This window comes from Ranitomeya variabilis, chromosome 2 (assembly GCF_051348905.1).
Source record: "Ranitomeya variabilis isolate aRanVar5 chromosome 2, aRanVar5.hap1, whole genome shotgun sequence".
In the NCBI taxonomy this organism is placed as follows: Eukaryota; Metazoa; Chordata; class Amphibia; order Anura; family Dendrobatidae; genus Ranitomeya; species Ranitomeya variabilis.
Genome location: NC_135233.1, coordinates 421,736,603 through 421,753,752, shown reverse-complemented (window position 1 = coordinate 421,753,752; position 17,150 = coordinate 421,736,603). Strand labels below are relative to the sequence as shown.

The window sequence follows — 17,150 nt, the reverse complement described above, 5'->3', positions numbered from 1 at the left end:
CTGCTTATTCCTTCTCCTCCCCTCATTCCCCCTTCTCCCCTGCTTATTCCCCCTTCTCCCCTTCCTTCTCCACCCCTCAATCCCCCTTGCTTATTCCCCCTTCTCCCCTTCCTTCTCATCCCCTCATTCCACCTTCTCCCCTGCTTATTCCCTCTTCTCCCCTTCCTTCTCCTGCCCTCATTCCACCTTCTCCCCTGCTTCTTCCTCCTCACATTCCCCCTTATCTTCCACTCATTCCTCCCTCCTCCTCCCCTCATTCCTCCTTCTCCCCTGCTTATTCCCCCCTTCTTCCTCCTCACATTTCCCCTTATCCTCCACTCATTCCTCCCTCCTCCTCCCCTCATTCCCCTGCTTATTCCCCCCTCATTCCACCTTCTCCCCTGCTTATTCCCCCTTCCTCCTCCTCACATTCCCTTCTCCCCTGCTTATTCCCCCTTTTTCCTCCTCACATTCCCCCTTCTTCCCTGCTTATTCCCCCTTCTTCCTCTTCTCATTCTCCCGATCATTCCCCCCTTCTTCCTCCTCCCCTGCTTATTCCCCCTTCTTCCTCCTCCACCGATCATTCCCCTTCTCCCCTGATTATTCCCCCTTCTACCTCCTCCCCTCATTCCTCTTCTCCCTTGCGTCTTCCCCCCTTCTTCCTCCTCCTCACATTCCCCCTTCTCCCCTGCTTATTCCCCCCTTCCTTCTCCTTACATTCTTCCCCTTTTTCTTTTTATTCACATCCCTATGCTCAGTGCAGTCTCAGCATAAATTTCTAGATTATTACAGCCGTCTCCATTTTAGGAGCTGATTGAGGGATAATGGTAATTTCTGAACCACGCAGCAGCCCTTGTGTCGTCATCTTGACCAGTTTCCCAGATTTCACAATTAGGAGTCACAAGTGTCCATGAAGCTGCAGTTTCCCTGTGCTGGGACACAATGCGGAGTGCGGCCGGAGCGATGTCTCACATGTGGACTGTAAGCTCCGCAGATATTATTCCTGGACGGCCCTGTGACTCAGGAATGTGATGCTTTTACTGGCACGCAGCACCCGCGCCCTTTCCTGGTGTCTCTCCAGGACCCCTGGCTGCATACAGAATTCCTTCAGATTTGACACAATGGGGTTTAACCAAAATCCAACATACTTGATTCAGTCACCATGGCTGGCCGTCTCCTCTACCTAATAAGGACAAAAGGCGAGATCGCGTCCCTCTGATGTGCTGAGATCTGGAAATCCTTGATTTTGCACCTGTTCTTGTGTGTTTCATCGCTGTTAGTTTATACCGGAAGAAATTGTCTATAATGTTTTTCCTCAGCCGGGGAGAAAAATCCCCAGGAGCTTAAGGAGGTAGAAAACAGAAACCTCAGAATCACTGTCAGACCCAAATGTGAGTGACCTATACGATTCTTATCTCTGCCCTAATCTCCTGATACCTCCCACACACAATCTCCAGTACATAACCTGTCCTCTCCATACATCTCTGTCCTAATCTCCTGATAGCTCCCCATACATAATCTCCATTATATAACCTGTCCTCTCCATACATCTCTGCCCTAATCTCCTGATACCTCCCCACATAATCTCTAGTATATAACCTGTCCTCTCCATACATCTCTGTCCTAATCTCCTGATACCTCCCCACACATAATCTCTAGTATATAACCTGTCCTCTCCATACATCTCTCCTAATCTCCTGATACCTCCCCACATAATCTCTAGTATATAACCTGTCCTCTCCATACATCTCTGCCCTAATCTCCTCATACCTCCCACACATAATCTCCAGTATATAACTGTCCTCTCCATACATCTCTGCCCTAATCTCCTGATCCCTCCCACACATAATCTCCAATATATAACCTGTCCTCTCCATACATCTCTGTCCTAATCTCCTGATACCTCCCCATACACAATCTCCAGTATATAACCTGTCCTCTCCATACATCTCTGCCCTAATCTCCTGATCCCTCCCACACATAATCTCCAGTATATAACCTGTCCTCTCCATACATCTGTCCTAATCTCCTGATACCTCCCCATACACAATCTCCAGTATATAACCTGTCCTCTCCATACATCTCTGCCCTAATCTCCTGATCCCTCCCACACATAATCTCCAGTATATAACCTGTCCTCTCCATACATCTCTGTCCTAATCTCCTGATACCTCCCCATACACAATCTCCAGTATATAACCTGTCCTCTCCATACATCTCTGCCCTAATCTCCTGATCCCTCCCACACATAATCTCCAGTATATAACCTGTCCTCTCCATACATCTCTGGCCTAATCTCCTGATATCTCCCCACACACAATCTCCAGTATATAACCTGTCCTCTCCATACATCTCTGTCCTAATCTCCTGATATCTTCCCACACACAATCTCCAGTATATAACCTTTCCTCTCCATACACCTCTGCCCTAATCTCCTGATACTTCCTCACACATAATCTCCAGTATATAACCTGTCCTCTCCATACATCTCTCCTAATCTCCTGATACCTCTCCACACACAATCTCCAGTATATAACCTTTCCTCTCCATACACCTCTGCCCTAATCTCCTGATACTTCCTCACACATAATCTCCAGTATATAACCTGTCCTCTCCATACATCTCTCCTAATCTCCTGATATCTCCCCACACACAATCTCCAGTATATAACCTGTCCTCTCCATACATCTCTGTCCTAATCTCCTGATATCTCCCCACACACAATCTCCAGTATATAACCTGTCCTCTCCATACATCTCTGCCCTAATCTCCTGATACCTCCTCACACATAATCTCCAGTACATAACCTGTCCTCTCCATACATCTCTCCTAATCTCCTGATACCTCCCCACACACAATCTCCAGTATATACCCTGTCCTCTCCATACATCTCTAATCTCCTGATACCTCCCCACATAATCTCCAGTATATAACCTGTCCTCTCCATACATCTCTAATCTCCTGATACCTCCCACACATAATCTCCAGTATAAGCAGTGGTGGCAGTAGTGCAGGAGCAGTGGTGATAGTGGTGGGAGTAGTGCTGGAGCGGTGGTGGCAGTAGTGCTGGAATGGTGGTGGCAGTAGTGCTAGAACGGTGGTGGCAGTAGTGCTGGAGCGGTGGTGGCAGTAGTGCTGGAGCAGTGGTGATAGTGGTGGGAGTAGTGCTGGAGCGGTGGTGGCAGTAGTCCTGAAGCGGTGGTGGCAGTAGTGCTGGAAAGGTGGTGGGAGTAGTGCTGGAGCAGTGGTGGCAGTAGTGCTTGAGCCGTGGTGATAGTGGTGGGAGTAGCGCTGGAGCAGTGGTGGCGGTAGCGCTGGAGCAGTGGTTGCGGTAGCGCTGGAGCAGTGGTTGCGGTAGTGCTGGAGCAGTGGTTGCGGTAGCGCTGGAGCAGTGGTTGCGGTAGCGCTGGAGCATTGTTGGTAGTAGTGCAGGAGCAGTGGTGGCAGTAGCGCTGGAGCAGTGATGGAAGTAGCGCTGGAGCAGTGGTGGCAGTAGCTGTTGTGAATTCTGCTCTTGGGCTCCCTCCGGTGGTTGTTGGTGGTAGTGCAGTTGTCTTGGGGTTGTAATCCGGGCAGGTGTTTCTGCTGATTGCAGCTCTATTAGGTATTTAGGTGTGCAGGATTCATGAGTCCGTGCCAGTTGTCCATTGTACTTGGAGGGATTGCATCTCTCTCTGGCTCCTCATGCCCTGCTGCCAATTCAGCCAAGATGAGTGTCTGTTTTTTTGTCTCTGTGCACACATGCAGTGTGCTTTGCAATTCAGTGCAATTTATTGTGTTTTTGTCCAGCTTAGACTTTGTTTGGATTTTTCAGTCATGCTGGATTCTCAGGAGATGCAGATATACTTTCTATGTCTTTAGTTAGATGTGGAATATTTGTATTATCTGCTGTGGATATTTTTAGGATTTTAATACTGACCGCTTAGAATTCTGTCCTATCCTTTTCTATTTAGCTAGAAGTGCCTCTTTTGCTAAATCCTGTTTTTCTGCCTGCGTGTCTCTTTCCTATTATACTCACAGTCAATATTTGTGGGGGGCTGCCTATCCTTTGGGGTTCTGCTCTGAGGCAAGATAGAATTCCCATTTCCATCTATAGGGGTATTTAGTCCTCCGGCTGTGTCGAGATGTCTAGGACGTGTTAGGTACATCCCATTCTAGTTGCGGTGTTAGTTTAGGGTTTGCGGTCAGTACAGGTTCCACCTACTCCTGAGAAAGTCTCTCATGCGGCTCCAAGGTCACCAGATCATAACAGTACAACTGGCCAACAATGAGTTACATGCATCTCAGAAGAAGGGAAGAAAGAGCCATTTTTTTTTCTGTAGCCTGTTTTGTCTTCTCTTCCCTCTTTTCCTCTGGGTGACTGAGGAGTCTTGCGCTAGCATGGATGTTCAGGGATTAGTTTCTCGTGTAGACCAGCTTGCTGCTAGGGTACAGGGTATTTCTGATTATATTGCTCAGACTCCGCTTTTAGAGCCTAGGATTCCTACTCCTGATTTGTTTTTTTGGTGACAGGTCCAAATTTTTGAGTTTTAAAAACAACTGTAAACTGTTTTTTGCTCTGAAGCCTCGTTCCTCTGGTGATCCCATTCAGCAGATTAAAATTGTCATCTCCCTGCTGCGTGGCGACCCTCAGGATTGGGCATTTTCCCTGGAATCTGGGAATCCGGCCTTGCTTAATGTAGATGCCTTTTTTCAGGCTCTAGGATTATTATATGATGAACCAAATTCTGTGGATCAAGCGGAGAAGACCTTGTTGGCCCTGTCTCAGGGTCAAGAAGCGGCAGAATTGTATTGTCAGAAATTTAGAAAATGGTCTGTGCTGACTAAATGGAATGAGGATGCTTTGGCGGCAATTTTCAGAAAGGGTCTTTCTGAATCTGTTAAAGATGTTATGGTGGGGTTTCCCACGCCTGTTGGTCTGAGTGATTCTATGTCTCTGGCCATTCAGATCGATCGGCGCTTGCGGGAGCGCAGAACTGTGCGCGCTGTGGCGTTGTCCTCAGAGCAGATGCCTGAGCCTATGCAGTGTGATAGTATTCTGTCTAGAACGGAACAACAAGGATTCAGACGTCAGAATAGGTTGTGTTTTTATTGTGGCGATGCTTCTCATGTCATTTCAGTCTGCCCAAAGCGTACAAAGAGAATCGCTAGTTCAGTTACCATCGGAACTGTACAACCTAAATTTCTGTTATCTGTGACCTTGATCTGCTCATTGTCGTCATTTTCTGTCATGGCGTTTGTGGATTCATGCGCCGCTTTGAACTTAATGGACTTTGAATTTGCCAGGCGTTGTGGTTTCCCCTTGCAGTCTTTGCAGAACCCTATTCCTTTAAGGGGCATTGATGCTACACCTTTGGCTAAAAATAAATCCCAGTTTTGGACACAGGTGACCATGTGCATGGCGCCAGCCCATCAGGAAGATTGTCGTTTTCTGGTGTTGCATAATTTGCATGATGCTATTGTGCTGGGTTTTCCATGGTTGCAGATACATAATCCTGTGTTGGATTGGAAGTCTATGTCTGTGACTAGTTGGGGTTGTCAGGGGGTTCATAATGACGTTCCTGTGATGTCAATCTCCTCTTCCTCCTCTTCTGAAGTTCCAGAGTTTTTGTCTGATTTTCAGGATGTATTCGATGAGCCCAAGTCCAGTTCCCTTCCACCGCATAGGGACTGTGATTGTGCTATTGACTTGATTCCAGGCTGTAAGTTTCCTTAGGGCCGACTTTTCAACCTGTCTGTGCCGGAACATACCGCCATGCGGAGTTATGTTAAGGAGTCTTTGGAGAAAGGGCATATTCGGCCATCTTCTTCACTGTTGGGAGCGGGATTTTTTTTTGTTGCTAAGAAGGATGGCTCCTTGAGACCCTGTATTGATTATCGCCTCTTGAATAAGATCACGGTCAAGTTTCAATACCCTTTACCTTTGCTTTCCGATTTGTTTGCCAGGATTAAGGGGGCTAGTTGGTTTACTAAGATTGACCTTCGGGGGGCATATAATCTTGTTCGTATTAAGCAGGGTGACGAATGGAAAACTGCGTTTAATACGCCCGAAGGCCATTTTTAATACCTTGTGATGCCATTCGGGCTCTCTAATGCTCCATCTGTTTTTCAGTCCTTCATGCATGATATCTTCCGGAATTATCTTGATAAATTCCTGATTGTATATTTGGATGACATCTTAATTTTTTCCGATGATTGGAAGTCTCATGTGAAACAGGTCAGGATGGTATTTCAGATCCTTCGTGATAATGCTTTGTTTGTGAAGGGGTCTAAGTGTCTCTTTGGAGTGCAGAAGGTTTCTTTTTTGGGCTTCATTTTTTCTCCCTCATCTATAGAGATGGATCCGGTTAAGGTTCAGGCCATTCATGATTGGATTCAGCCCACATCCGTGAAGAGCCTTCAGAAATTTTTGGGCTTTGCTAATTTTTATTGCCGTTTCATTGCTAACTTCTCCAGTGTGGTTAAACCCCTGACCGATTTGACGAAGAAAGGCGCTGATGTTACGAATTGGTCCTCTGTGGCTGTCTCTGCCTTTCAGGAGCTTAAACGCCGATTTACTTCTGCCCTGGTGTTGCGTCAGCCAGATGTTTCTCTTCCGTTTCAGGTTGAGGTTGACGCTTCTGAGATTGGGGCAGGGGCCGTTTTGTCTCAGAGGAATTCTGATGGTTCCTTGATGAAACCGTGTGCCTTCTTTTCCCGTAAGTTTTCGCCTGCTGAACGCAATTATGATGTCGGCAATCGGGAGTTGTTGGCTATGAAGTGGGCGTTTGAGGAATGGCGACATTGGCTTGAGGGAGCCAAGCACCGTATTGTGGTCTTGACCGATCATAAAAATCTGATTTACCTCGAATCTGCCAAACGGCTGAATCCTAGACAGGCTCGATGGTCCCTGTTTTTCTCCCATTTTGATTTCGTGGTTTCGTATCTTCCGGGTTCTAAGAATATTAAGGCTGATGCCCTCTCTAGGAGTTTTTTTGCCTGATTCTCCTGAGGTACTTGAGCCGGTCGGCATTCTGAAGGAAGGGGTGGTTGTTGTGAATTCCGTTCTCGGACTCCCTCCTGTGGTCATGAATGGTGTCATGAATCCCCAATGGCTAGGGATAGCACAGGACAAGCAAAGTACAAATAAATAACGGACGAGCTCTAGGGTGATGGAACCTGGGCTGACCGCTGCCCTACGCCTGACAAACGCAACTAGAGATAGCCAGGGAGCGTGCCTACGTTGGTTCTAGACGCCACGCACCAGCCTAAGAGCTAACTAGTACTGCAGAGAAAATAAAGACCTCACTTGCCTCCAGAGGAATGAACCCCAAAAGATATAGTTGCCCCCTCACATGTATTGACGGTGAAATGAGAGGAAGGCACACACATAGAGATGATATATATAGTTTTAGCAAATTGAGGCCCGCTGTAAACTAGAAAGCAGAACGATACAAAAGGGGACTGAGCGGTCAGCAAAAAACCCTAATCAAAAAAACCATCCTGAGATTACAAGAACCCATGTGCCAACTCATGGCACATGGGGAGAACCTCAGTCCACTAGAGCTACCAGCTAGCATAGAGACATAATAAGCAAGCTGGACAAAAAACCAAACAACTGAAAATCAGCACTTAGCTTATCCTGAAAGATCTGGGAGCAGGTAGGCAGGAACCAAACAGAGCACATCTGAATACATTGATAGCCGGCAAGGGAATGACAGAAAGGCCAGGTAAAATAGGAAACACCCAGCCTCTGATGGACAGGTGGAAACCAAAGGCCGCAACCCACCAAAGTCACCCAGTACCAGCAGTAACCACCAGAGGGAGCCCACAAACAGAATCCACAACAGAATGGTACTTTGGTTAGTTCTGCTCTTGGACTCCCTCTGGTGGCTTTGAGCGGAACTGCTGGTCACTGAGGTTGGCTTTGTCAGCTGCTCTCGTTTATTGCTTGCTGGCTTCCTTATTTAACTCCACTCAGATCGTTACTTGATGCCAGCTGTCGTTGTTTCAGTATTGGTTCAGATATCTCTTGGACTTCTCTGAGGACCTGTCTACTCCAGCAGAAGCTAAGTCTTTGCTGGTTCATTTTTTGTTACTGCTAACTGAATATATTTCTTAGTACTGCTATTTCTACTCCAGCTTGCTATTATGATATTCCCTTGCTAGCTGGAAGCTCTGGGGTGCAGAGTGGCACCTCCACACCGTGAGTCGGTGTGGGGAGTCTTTTTGCTTACTCTGCGTGGCTTTTTGTAGTCTTTTGTGCTGACCGCATAGATCCCTTTTCTATCCTCTGACTAAATTAGTGAAGTCTGGCCTCCTTTGCTAAAACCTGTTTCATTCCTGTGTTTGTGACTTTCCTCTTAACTCACAGTCAATATATGTGGGGGGCTGCCTTTACCTTTGGGGAATTTCTCTGAGGCAAGGTTAGGCTTCTATTTCTATCTTTAGGGGTAGTTAGCTCTTAGGCTGTGAAGAGGCGTCTAGGGAGAGTTAGGTACGCTCCACGGCTATTTCTAGTGTGTGTGATAGGAGTAGTGTTTGCGGTCAGCAGAGTTCCCACTTTCCCAGAGCTTGTTCCGATTTCTAGTTTACTCATCAGGTCATTCCAGGTGCTCCTAACCACCAGGTCCATAACAGTACAGCTGGACTTCAAAGTGTTAATGCATCTCAAAAGAGGAATAAGAGAAGTTCTGAGCCCATTTTTTTTTCTTTGCAGTGTGTTTTGTCTCTCTTTTCCCCTTAATCTCTGGGTGGTTCAGGACTCAGGTGTAGATATGGATATTCAAGGTCTGTCCTCTTGTGTGGATCATCTCACTGCAAGAGTACAAAGCATTCAAGATTATGTAGTTCAGAATCCGATGTTAGAGCCTAGAATTCCAATTCCTGATTTGTTTTCTGGGGATAGATCTAAGTTTCTGAATTTCAAAAATAATTGTAAACTGTTTCTTGCTTTGAGACCCCGCTCCTCTTGTGACCCCATTCAGCAAGTAAAAATTATTATTTCTTTGTTGCGTGGCGACCCTCAAGACTGGGCATTCTCCCTTGCGCCAGGAGATCCTGCATTGCTTAATGTAGATGCGTTTTTTCTGGCGCTTGGATTGCTTTATGACGAACCGAATTCAGTGGATCAGGCAGAGAAAATCTTGGTAGCTTTGTGTCAGGGTCAGGATGAAGCGGAGATATATTGTCGGAAGTTTAGAAAATGGTCTGTGCTTACTCAATGGAATGAGTGTGCCCTGGCAGCAATTTTTAGAAAGGGTCTTTCTGAAGCCCTTAAGGATGTTATGGTGGGATTCCCCACGCCTGCTGGTCTGAATGAATCAATGTATGTCCTTAGCCATCCAAATTGATCGGCGTTTGCGTGAGCGCAAAATTGTGCACCATTTGGCGGTGTCCTCTGAGCAGAGGCCTGAGCTTATGCAATTTGATAGAACTTTGACCAGAACTGAACGGCAAGAACACAGACGTCAGAATAGGCTGTGTTTTTACTGTGGTGACCCCACTCATGCTATCTCTGATTGTCCTAAGCGGTTCGCTAGGTCTGTCACCATTGGTACTGTACAGCCTAAATTTCTTTTGTCTGTTACTCTGATTTGCTCTTTGTCATCCTACTCGGTTATGGCATTTGTGGATTCAGGCGCTGCCCTGAATTTGATGGACTTGGAGTTTGCCAGGCGCTGTGGTTTTTTCTTGGAGCCTTTGCAGTATCCTATTCCATTAAGGGGAATTGATGCCACGCCGTTGGCCAAGAATAAACCTCAGTACTGGACTCAGTTGACCATGTGCATGGCTCCTGCACATCAGGAAGATATTCGCTTTTTGGTGTTGCATAATTTGCATGATGTGGTCGTGTTGGGTTTGCCATGGCTACAGGTTCATAATCCAGTATTGGATTGGAAATCAATGTCTGTGTCTAGTTGGGGTTGTCAAGGGGTACATGGCGATGTTCCATTGGTGTCAATTTCTGCTTCCACTCCTTCTGAAGTCCCTGAGTTTCTGTCGGATTACCAGGATGTATTTGATGAGCCCAAATCCAGTGTCCTACCCCCTCATAGGGATTGTGATTGTGCTATAAATTTGATTCCTGGTAGTAAGTTTCCTAAGGGCCGACTTTTCAATTTATCTGTGCCAGAGCACGCCGCTATGCGGAGTTATATAAAGGAGTCCTTGGAGAAAGGGCATATTCGCCCGTCTTCATCACCGTTGGGAGCAGGGTTCTTTTTTGTGGCCAAGAAGGATGGTTCTCTGAGACCCTGTATAGATTACCGCTTCTCAATAAAATCACGGTCAAATTTCAGTACCCTTTGCCTCTGCTGTCTGATTTGTTTGCTCGGATTAAGGGGGCTAGTTGGTTCACCAAGATAGATCTTCGAGGGGCGTATAACCTTGTGCGTATTAAACAGGGCGATGAATGGAAAACAGCATTTAATACGCCCGAGGGCCATTTTGAGTACCTGGTAATGCCATTCGGGCTTTCAAATGCTCCATCTGTGTTTCAGTCCTTTATGCATGACATCTTCCGAAAGTATCTGGATAGATTCATGATTGTATATTTGGATGATATTTTGGTCTTTTCGGATGATTGGGAGTCTCATGTGAAACAGGTCAGAATGGTATTCCAGGTCCTTCGTGCTAATTCCTTGTTTGTGAAGGGGTCTAAATGTCTCTTCGGAGTTCAGAAGGTTTCCTTTTTGGGCTTCATTTTTTCCCCTACTATCGAGATGGACCCTGTTAAAGTTCAGGCCATTTATGATTGGACTCAACCTACATCTGTGAAGAGCCTCCAGAAATTCCTGGGCTTTGCTAATTTTTACCGTCGCTTCATCGCTAATTTTTCTAGTGTGGTTAAACCTTTAACTGATTTGACAAAGAAAGGTGCTGATGTGGTGAATTGGTCCTCTGCGGCCGTTGAGGCTTTTCAGGAGCTGAAACGCCGTTTTTCTTCGGCCCCTGTGTTGCGTCAGCCAGATGTTTCGCTCCCTTTTCAGGTCGAGTTTGATGCTTCTGAGATTGGAGCAGGGGCTGTTTTGTCTCAAAGAAGTTCTGATGGCTCTGTGATGAAGCCATGTGCCTTCTTTTCTAGAAAGTTTTCGCCTGCTGAGCTTAATTATGATGTTGGCAATCGGGAGCTGCTGGCTATGAAGTGGGCATTCGAGGAGTGGCGACATTGGCTTGAGGGAGCCAAGCACCGCGTGGTGGTCTTGACGGATCACAAAAATCTGACTTATCTCGAGTCTGCCAAGCGGTTGAATCCTAGACAGGCTCGATGGTCGCTGTTTTTCTCCCGTTTCGATTTTGTGGTCTCATACCTTCCAGGTTCTAAGAATGTGAAGGCGGATGCCCTTTCTAGGAGTTTTGTGCCTGATTCTCCGGGAGTCCCTGAGCCAGCTGGTATCCTCAAAGAGGGGGTAATTCTGTCTGCCATCTCCCCTGATTTGCGGCGGGTGCTGCAGGAGTTTCAGGCTGATAGACCTGACCGTTGTCCAGCGGAGAAACTGTTTGTCCCTGATAGATGGACTAGCAGAGTTATTTCTGAGGTTCATTGCTCAGTTTTGGCTGGTCATCCTGGGATTTTTGGGATGAGAGATTTGGTGGCTAGGTCCTTTTGGTGGCCTTCCTTGTCACGGGATGTGCGTTCTTTTGTGCAGTCCTGTGGGACTTGTGCTCGGGCTAAGCCCTGCTGTTCTTGTGCCTTGGACGCATGTTTCCATGGATTTTATTTCAGATCTTCCTGTCTCAAAGGATGTCTGTCATCTGGGTGGTTTGTGATCGCTTTTCTAAGATGGTCCATTTGGTGCCCTTGCCTAAATTACCTTCCTCCTCTGATTTGGTGCCATTGTTTTTTCAACATGTGGTTCGTTTGCATGGCATTCCGGAGAACATTGTGTCGGACAGAGGTTCCCAGTTTGTCTCTAGGTTTTGGCGGTCCTTTTGTGCTAAGATGGGCATTGATTTGTCTTTTTCTTCGGCTTTCCATCCTCAAACAAATGGCCAAACCGAACGAACCAACCAGACTTTGGAAACCTATCTGAGATGCTTTGTTTCTGCTGATCAGGATGATTGGGTGACCTTCTTGCCATTGGCTGAGTTCGCCCTTAATAATCGGGCTAGTTCGGCTACTTTGGTTTCGCCTTTTTTCTGCAATTCTGGTTTTCATCCTCGTTTTTCTTTGGGGCAGGTTGAGCCTTCTGACTGTCCTGGTGTGGATTCTGTGGTGGACAGGTTGCAGCAAATTTGGACTCACGTGGTGGACAATCTGACGTTGTCCCAGGAGAAGGCTCAACGTTTCGCTATCCGCCGTCGTTGTGTTGGTCCTCGACTTCGTGTTGGGGATTTGGTTTGGTTGTCTTCTCGTTATGTTCCTATGAAGGTTTCTTCTCCTAAGTTTAAGCCTCGTTTCATTGGTCCTTATAAGATTTCTGAAATTCTCAACCCTGTGTCATTTCGTTTGGTCCTTCCAGCTTCTTTTGCCATCCATAATGTGTTCCATAGGTCGTTGTTGCGGAGGTACGTGGCGCCTATGGTTCCCTCCGTTGATCCTCCTGCTCCGGTGTTGGTTGAGGGGGAGTTGGAGTATGTGGTGGAAAAAATTTTGGATTCTCGTATTTCGAGACGGAAGCTTCAGTACCTGGTTAAGTGGAAGGGCTATGGTCAGGAGGATAATTCCTGGGTTGTTGCCTCCGATGTCCACGCTGCCGATTTGGTTTGTGCCTTTCATTTGGCTCGTCCTGATCGGCCTGGGGGCCCTGGTGAGGGTTCGGTGACCCCTCCTCAAGGGGGGGGGTACTGTTGTGAATTCCGTTCTCGGACTCCCTCCTGTGGTCATGAATGGTACTTTGGTTAGTTCTGCTCTTGGACTCCCTCTGGTGGCTTTGAGCGGAACTGCTGGTCACTGAGGTTGGCTTTGTCAGCTGCTCTCGTTTATTGCTTGCTGGCTTCCTTATTTAACTCCACTCAGATCGTTACTTGATGCCAGCTGTCGTTGTTTCAGTATTGGTTCAGATCTCTCTTGGACTTCTCTGAGGACCTGTCTACTCCAGCAGAAGCTAAGTCTTTGCTAGTTCATTTTTTGTTACTGCTTCCTGAATATATTTCTTAGTACTGCTATTTCTACTCCAGCTTGCTATTATGATATTCCCTTGCTAGCTGGAAGCTCTGGGGTGCAGAGTGGCACCTCCACACCGTGAGTCGGTGTGGGGAGTCTTTTTGCTTACTCTGAGTGGCTTTTTGTAGTCTTTTGTGCTGACCGCATAGATCCCTTTTCTATCCTCTGACTAAATTAGTGAAGTCTGGCCTCCTTTGCTAAAACCTGTTTCATTCCTGTGTTTGTGACTTTCCTCTTAACTCACAGTCAATATATGTGGGGGGCTGCCTTTACCTTTGGGGAATTTCTCTGAGGCAAGGTTAGGCTTCTATTTCTATCTTTAGGGGTAGTTAGCTCTTAGGCTGTGAAGAGGCGTCTAGGGAGAGTTAGGTACGCTCCACGGCTATTTCTAGTGTGTGTGATAGGAGTAGTGTTTGCGGTTAGCAGAGTTCCCACTTTCCCAGAGCTTGTTCCGATTTCTAGTTTACTCATCAGGTCATTCCAGGTGCTCCTAACCACCAGGACCATAACAGGTGGTCCTTTCTGCTATTTCCCCTGATTTGCGACGGGTTCTGCAGGAATTTCAGGCTGACAAACCTGACCGCTGTCCAGTGGGGAAACTGTTCCTGATAGATGGACTAGTAGAGTGATTTCTGAGGTTCATTGTTCTGTGTTGGCTGGCCATCCTGTTTTTTTTGGTACCAGAGATTTGGTTGGTAGGTCCTTTTGGTGGCCTTCTTTGTCACGGGATGTGCGTTCTTTTGTGCAGTCCTGTGGGACTTGTGCGCGGGCCAAGCCTTGTTGTTCCCGTGCTAGTGGGTTGCTTTTGCCTTTGCCGGTCCCTGAGAGGCCCTGGACGCATATTTCTATGGATTTTATTTCAGATCTTCCGGTTTCCCAGAGGATGTCGGTTATCTGGGTGGTTTGTGACCGGTTTTCTAAGATGGTTCATTTGGTGCCTTTGCCTAAATTGCCTTCCTCTTCTGATTTGGTTCCGTTGTTTTTTCAGCATGTGGTTCGTTTGCATGGTATTCCGGAGAATATCGTGTCTGACAGAGGTTCCCAGTTTGTTTCTAGGTTTTGGCGGGCCTTTTGTGCTAGGCTGGGCATTGATTTGTCTTTTTCTTCCGCATTTCATCCTCAGACAAATGGCCAGACCGAGCGAACTAATCAGACTTTGGAAACTTATTTGAGATGCTTTGTGTCTGCTGATCAGGATGATTGGGTGGCTTTCTTGACATTGGCCGAGTTTGCCCTTAATAATCGGGCTAGTTCGGCTACCTTGGTTTCGCCCTTCTTTTGTAATTTTGGTTTTCATCCTCGTTTTTTTTCGGGGCAAGTTGAACCTTCTGATTGTCCTGGTGTGGATTCTGTGGTTGACAGGTTGCAGCAGATTTGGGCTCATGTGGTGGACAATTTGGTGTTGTCTCAGGAGGAGGCTCAGCGTTTTGCTAACCGTCGTCGGTGTGTTGGTTCCCGGCTTCAGGTTGGGGATTTGGTCTGGTTGTCTTCCCGTCATGTTCCTATGAAGGTTTCTTCCCCTAAGTTTAAGCCTCGGTTTATTGGTCCTTATAGGATTTCTGAGATTATCAATCCGGTGTCTTTTTGTTTGGCCCTTCCGGCCTCTTTTGCCATCCATAATGTTTTCCATAGATCTTTATTGCGGAAATATGTGGTGCCTGTTGTTCCCTCTGTTGATCCTCCTGCTCCTGTGTTGGTTGATGGGGAGTTGGAGTATGTGGTTGAGAAGATTTTGAATTCTCGCTTTTCGAGGCGGAGGCTTCAGTACCTTGTCAAATGGAAGGGTTATGGCCAGGAGGATAATTCTTGGGTTTTTGCCTCTGATGTCCATGCTGCTGATTTGGTCCGTGCCTTTCATCTGGCTCGTCCTGATCGGTCTGGGGGCTCTGGTGAGGGTTCGGTGACCCCTCTTCAAGGGGGGGGGGTACTGTTGTGAATTCTGCTCTTGGGCTCCCTCCGGTTGTTGTTGGTGGTAGTGCAGTTGTCTTGGGGTTGTAATCCGGGCAGGTGTTTCTGCTGATTCCAGCTCTATTAGGTATTTAGGTGTGCAGGATTCATGAGTCCGTGCCAGTTGTCCATTGTACTTGGAGGGATTGCATCTCTCTCTGGCTCCTCATGCCCTGCTGCCAATTCAGCCAAGATAAGTGTCTGTTTTTTTGTCTCTGTGCACACATGCAGTGTGCTTTGCAATTCAGTGCAATTTATTGTGTTTTTGTCCAGCTTAGACTTTGTTTGGATTTTTCAGTCATGCTGGATTCTCAGGAGATGCAGATATACTTTCTATGTCTTTAGTTAGATGTGGAATATTTGTATTATCTGCTGTGGATATTTTTAGGATTTTAATACTGACCGCTTAGAATTCTGTCCTATCCTTTTCTATTTAGCTAGAAGTGCCTCTTTTGCTAAATACTGTTTTTCTGCCTGCGTGTGTCTTTCCTCTTATACTCACAGTCAATATTTGTGGGGGGCTGCCTATCCTTTGGGGTTCTGCTCTGAGGCAAGATAGAATTCCCATTTCCATCTATAGGGGTATTTAGTCCTCCTGCTGTGTCGAGATGTCTGGGACGTGTTAGGTACATCCCACGGCTACTTCTAGTTGCGGTGTTAGTTTAGGGTTTGCGGTCAGTACAGGTACCACCTACTCCTGAGAAAGTCTCTCATGCGGCTCCAAGGTCACCAGATCATAACAAGTAGCGCTGGAGCAGTGGTTGCAGTAGCGCTGGAGCAGTGGTTGCAGTAGCGCTGGAGCAGTGGTGGCAGTAGCGATGGAGCAGTGGTTGCAGTAGCGCTGGAGCAGTGGTGGCAGTAGCGCTGGAGCAGTGGTGGCAGTAGCGCTGGAGCAGTGGTTGCAGTAGCGCTGGAGCAGTGGTGGCAGTAGCGCTGGAGCAGTGGTGGCAGTAGGGCTGGAGCAGTGGTGGCAGTAGCGCTGGAGCAGTGGTGGCAGTAGCGCTGGAGCAGTGGTGGCAGTAGCGCTGGAGCAGTGGTGGCAGTAGCGCTGGAGCAGTGGTTGCAGTAGCGCTGGAGCAGTGGTTGCAGTAGCGCTGGAGCAGTGGTTGCAGTAGCGCTGGAGCAGTGGTGGCAGTAGTGCTAGAGCAGTGGTGGCAGTAGTGCTGGAGCAGTGGGGCAGCACAGCAGAGCGTTCCTCACCGCCCGTAGAGCTTTTCTCAGCCCTGAAATCAATCTCAGAATAACACTGCTTTTCTGGATTAGTATTAAGATCAGTGACCGCTCCAAATTACAGACTGGAGACCCCAAATTACAGCCTGTGGAACCAGCACAATATGATAATGAGAGGGGAGGACAACCACCGTCATATTGCGGAAACCTCATAATATCAGCGGGATGTTCCCTTGTGAGGGCCATGAGGGTAGTGTTTACCCATGTCAGTATTAAGGGGGATGTAAACTTTTGCAACCAATTTATATTTCACTGCTGTAACATTTCCTAGTGTGTTTTTGCGCTGGCTGTAGAGCGGCTGCTCTGAGCCCCCGGGATCTGATTTGTATCATCTCTCCCACAGCCCAGCGGGAAGGGTCCCCGGCTCCCTGAGGTATACTGTGTCATCAGCCGGCTGGGATGCTTCGACCTGTTCTCCAAGGTAAGAGGAGGCAGCGAGATTTGGGTACAGGAAAAAACAAACATCTGGAGATGAAAATGGCGCAAGCACAAACCCTTATATTCATCAAGCCTCCGGCCGCCATCATATGCAGCCCTCGAGAAAATGTTTGGGTTTCATTCCTCCGCTCCAAAATGTCAAACTACAGCAAATTCTCAGACGACATTTTGCGCTGGGTATTTTTGGACCCTTTTTGCTGGTTTTTCTTGTCCACGTGCCTCATTCTGTAGAGTCCTATGATCAGTTGTGTTATAGGCCATCTTCAATTTGTCATGGGGTTACAGGGGATCATTACCATTTTTGACTATTGTAACTGCACGGATCCCACCATTGGCTTATAGGGGGATTCTGGCAATGCCGCCCCTCGATGGGCCCAAGGGTCTCCCTGATCTAGCGGAGCAGTCACAGGCCCGTGTATTTTTTGATTCTGTGCTTTCTCTTTTCTCCTCTTCTTCCAAGAATCATAAC

General features: G+C 47.3%; 1 protein-coding gene across 9 annotated transcripts in view; it reads left to right on the top strand.

The window, feature by feature from the left end:
- The window catches only part of DENND2B (DENN domain containing 2B), a 325,270-nt gene that overhangs the window by 270,223 nt on the left and 37,897 nt on the right, over nucleotides 1-17,150 (top strand). For all 9 annotated transcript variants that reach the window (XM_077286630.1, XM_077286626.1, XM_077286625.1 and 6 more), the window contains one exon: nucleotides 16,587-16,664. In XM_077286630.1, coding sequence (XP_077142745.1) covers nucleotides 16,587-16,664 — 78 coding nt within the window. The remainder of the gene's footprint in view (nucleotides 1-16,586; nucleotides 16,665-17,150) is intronic.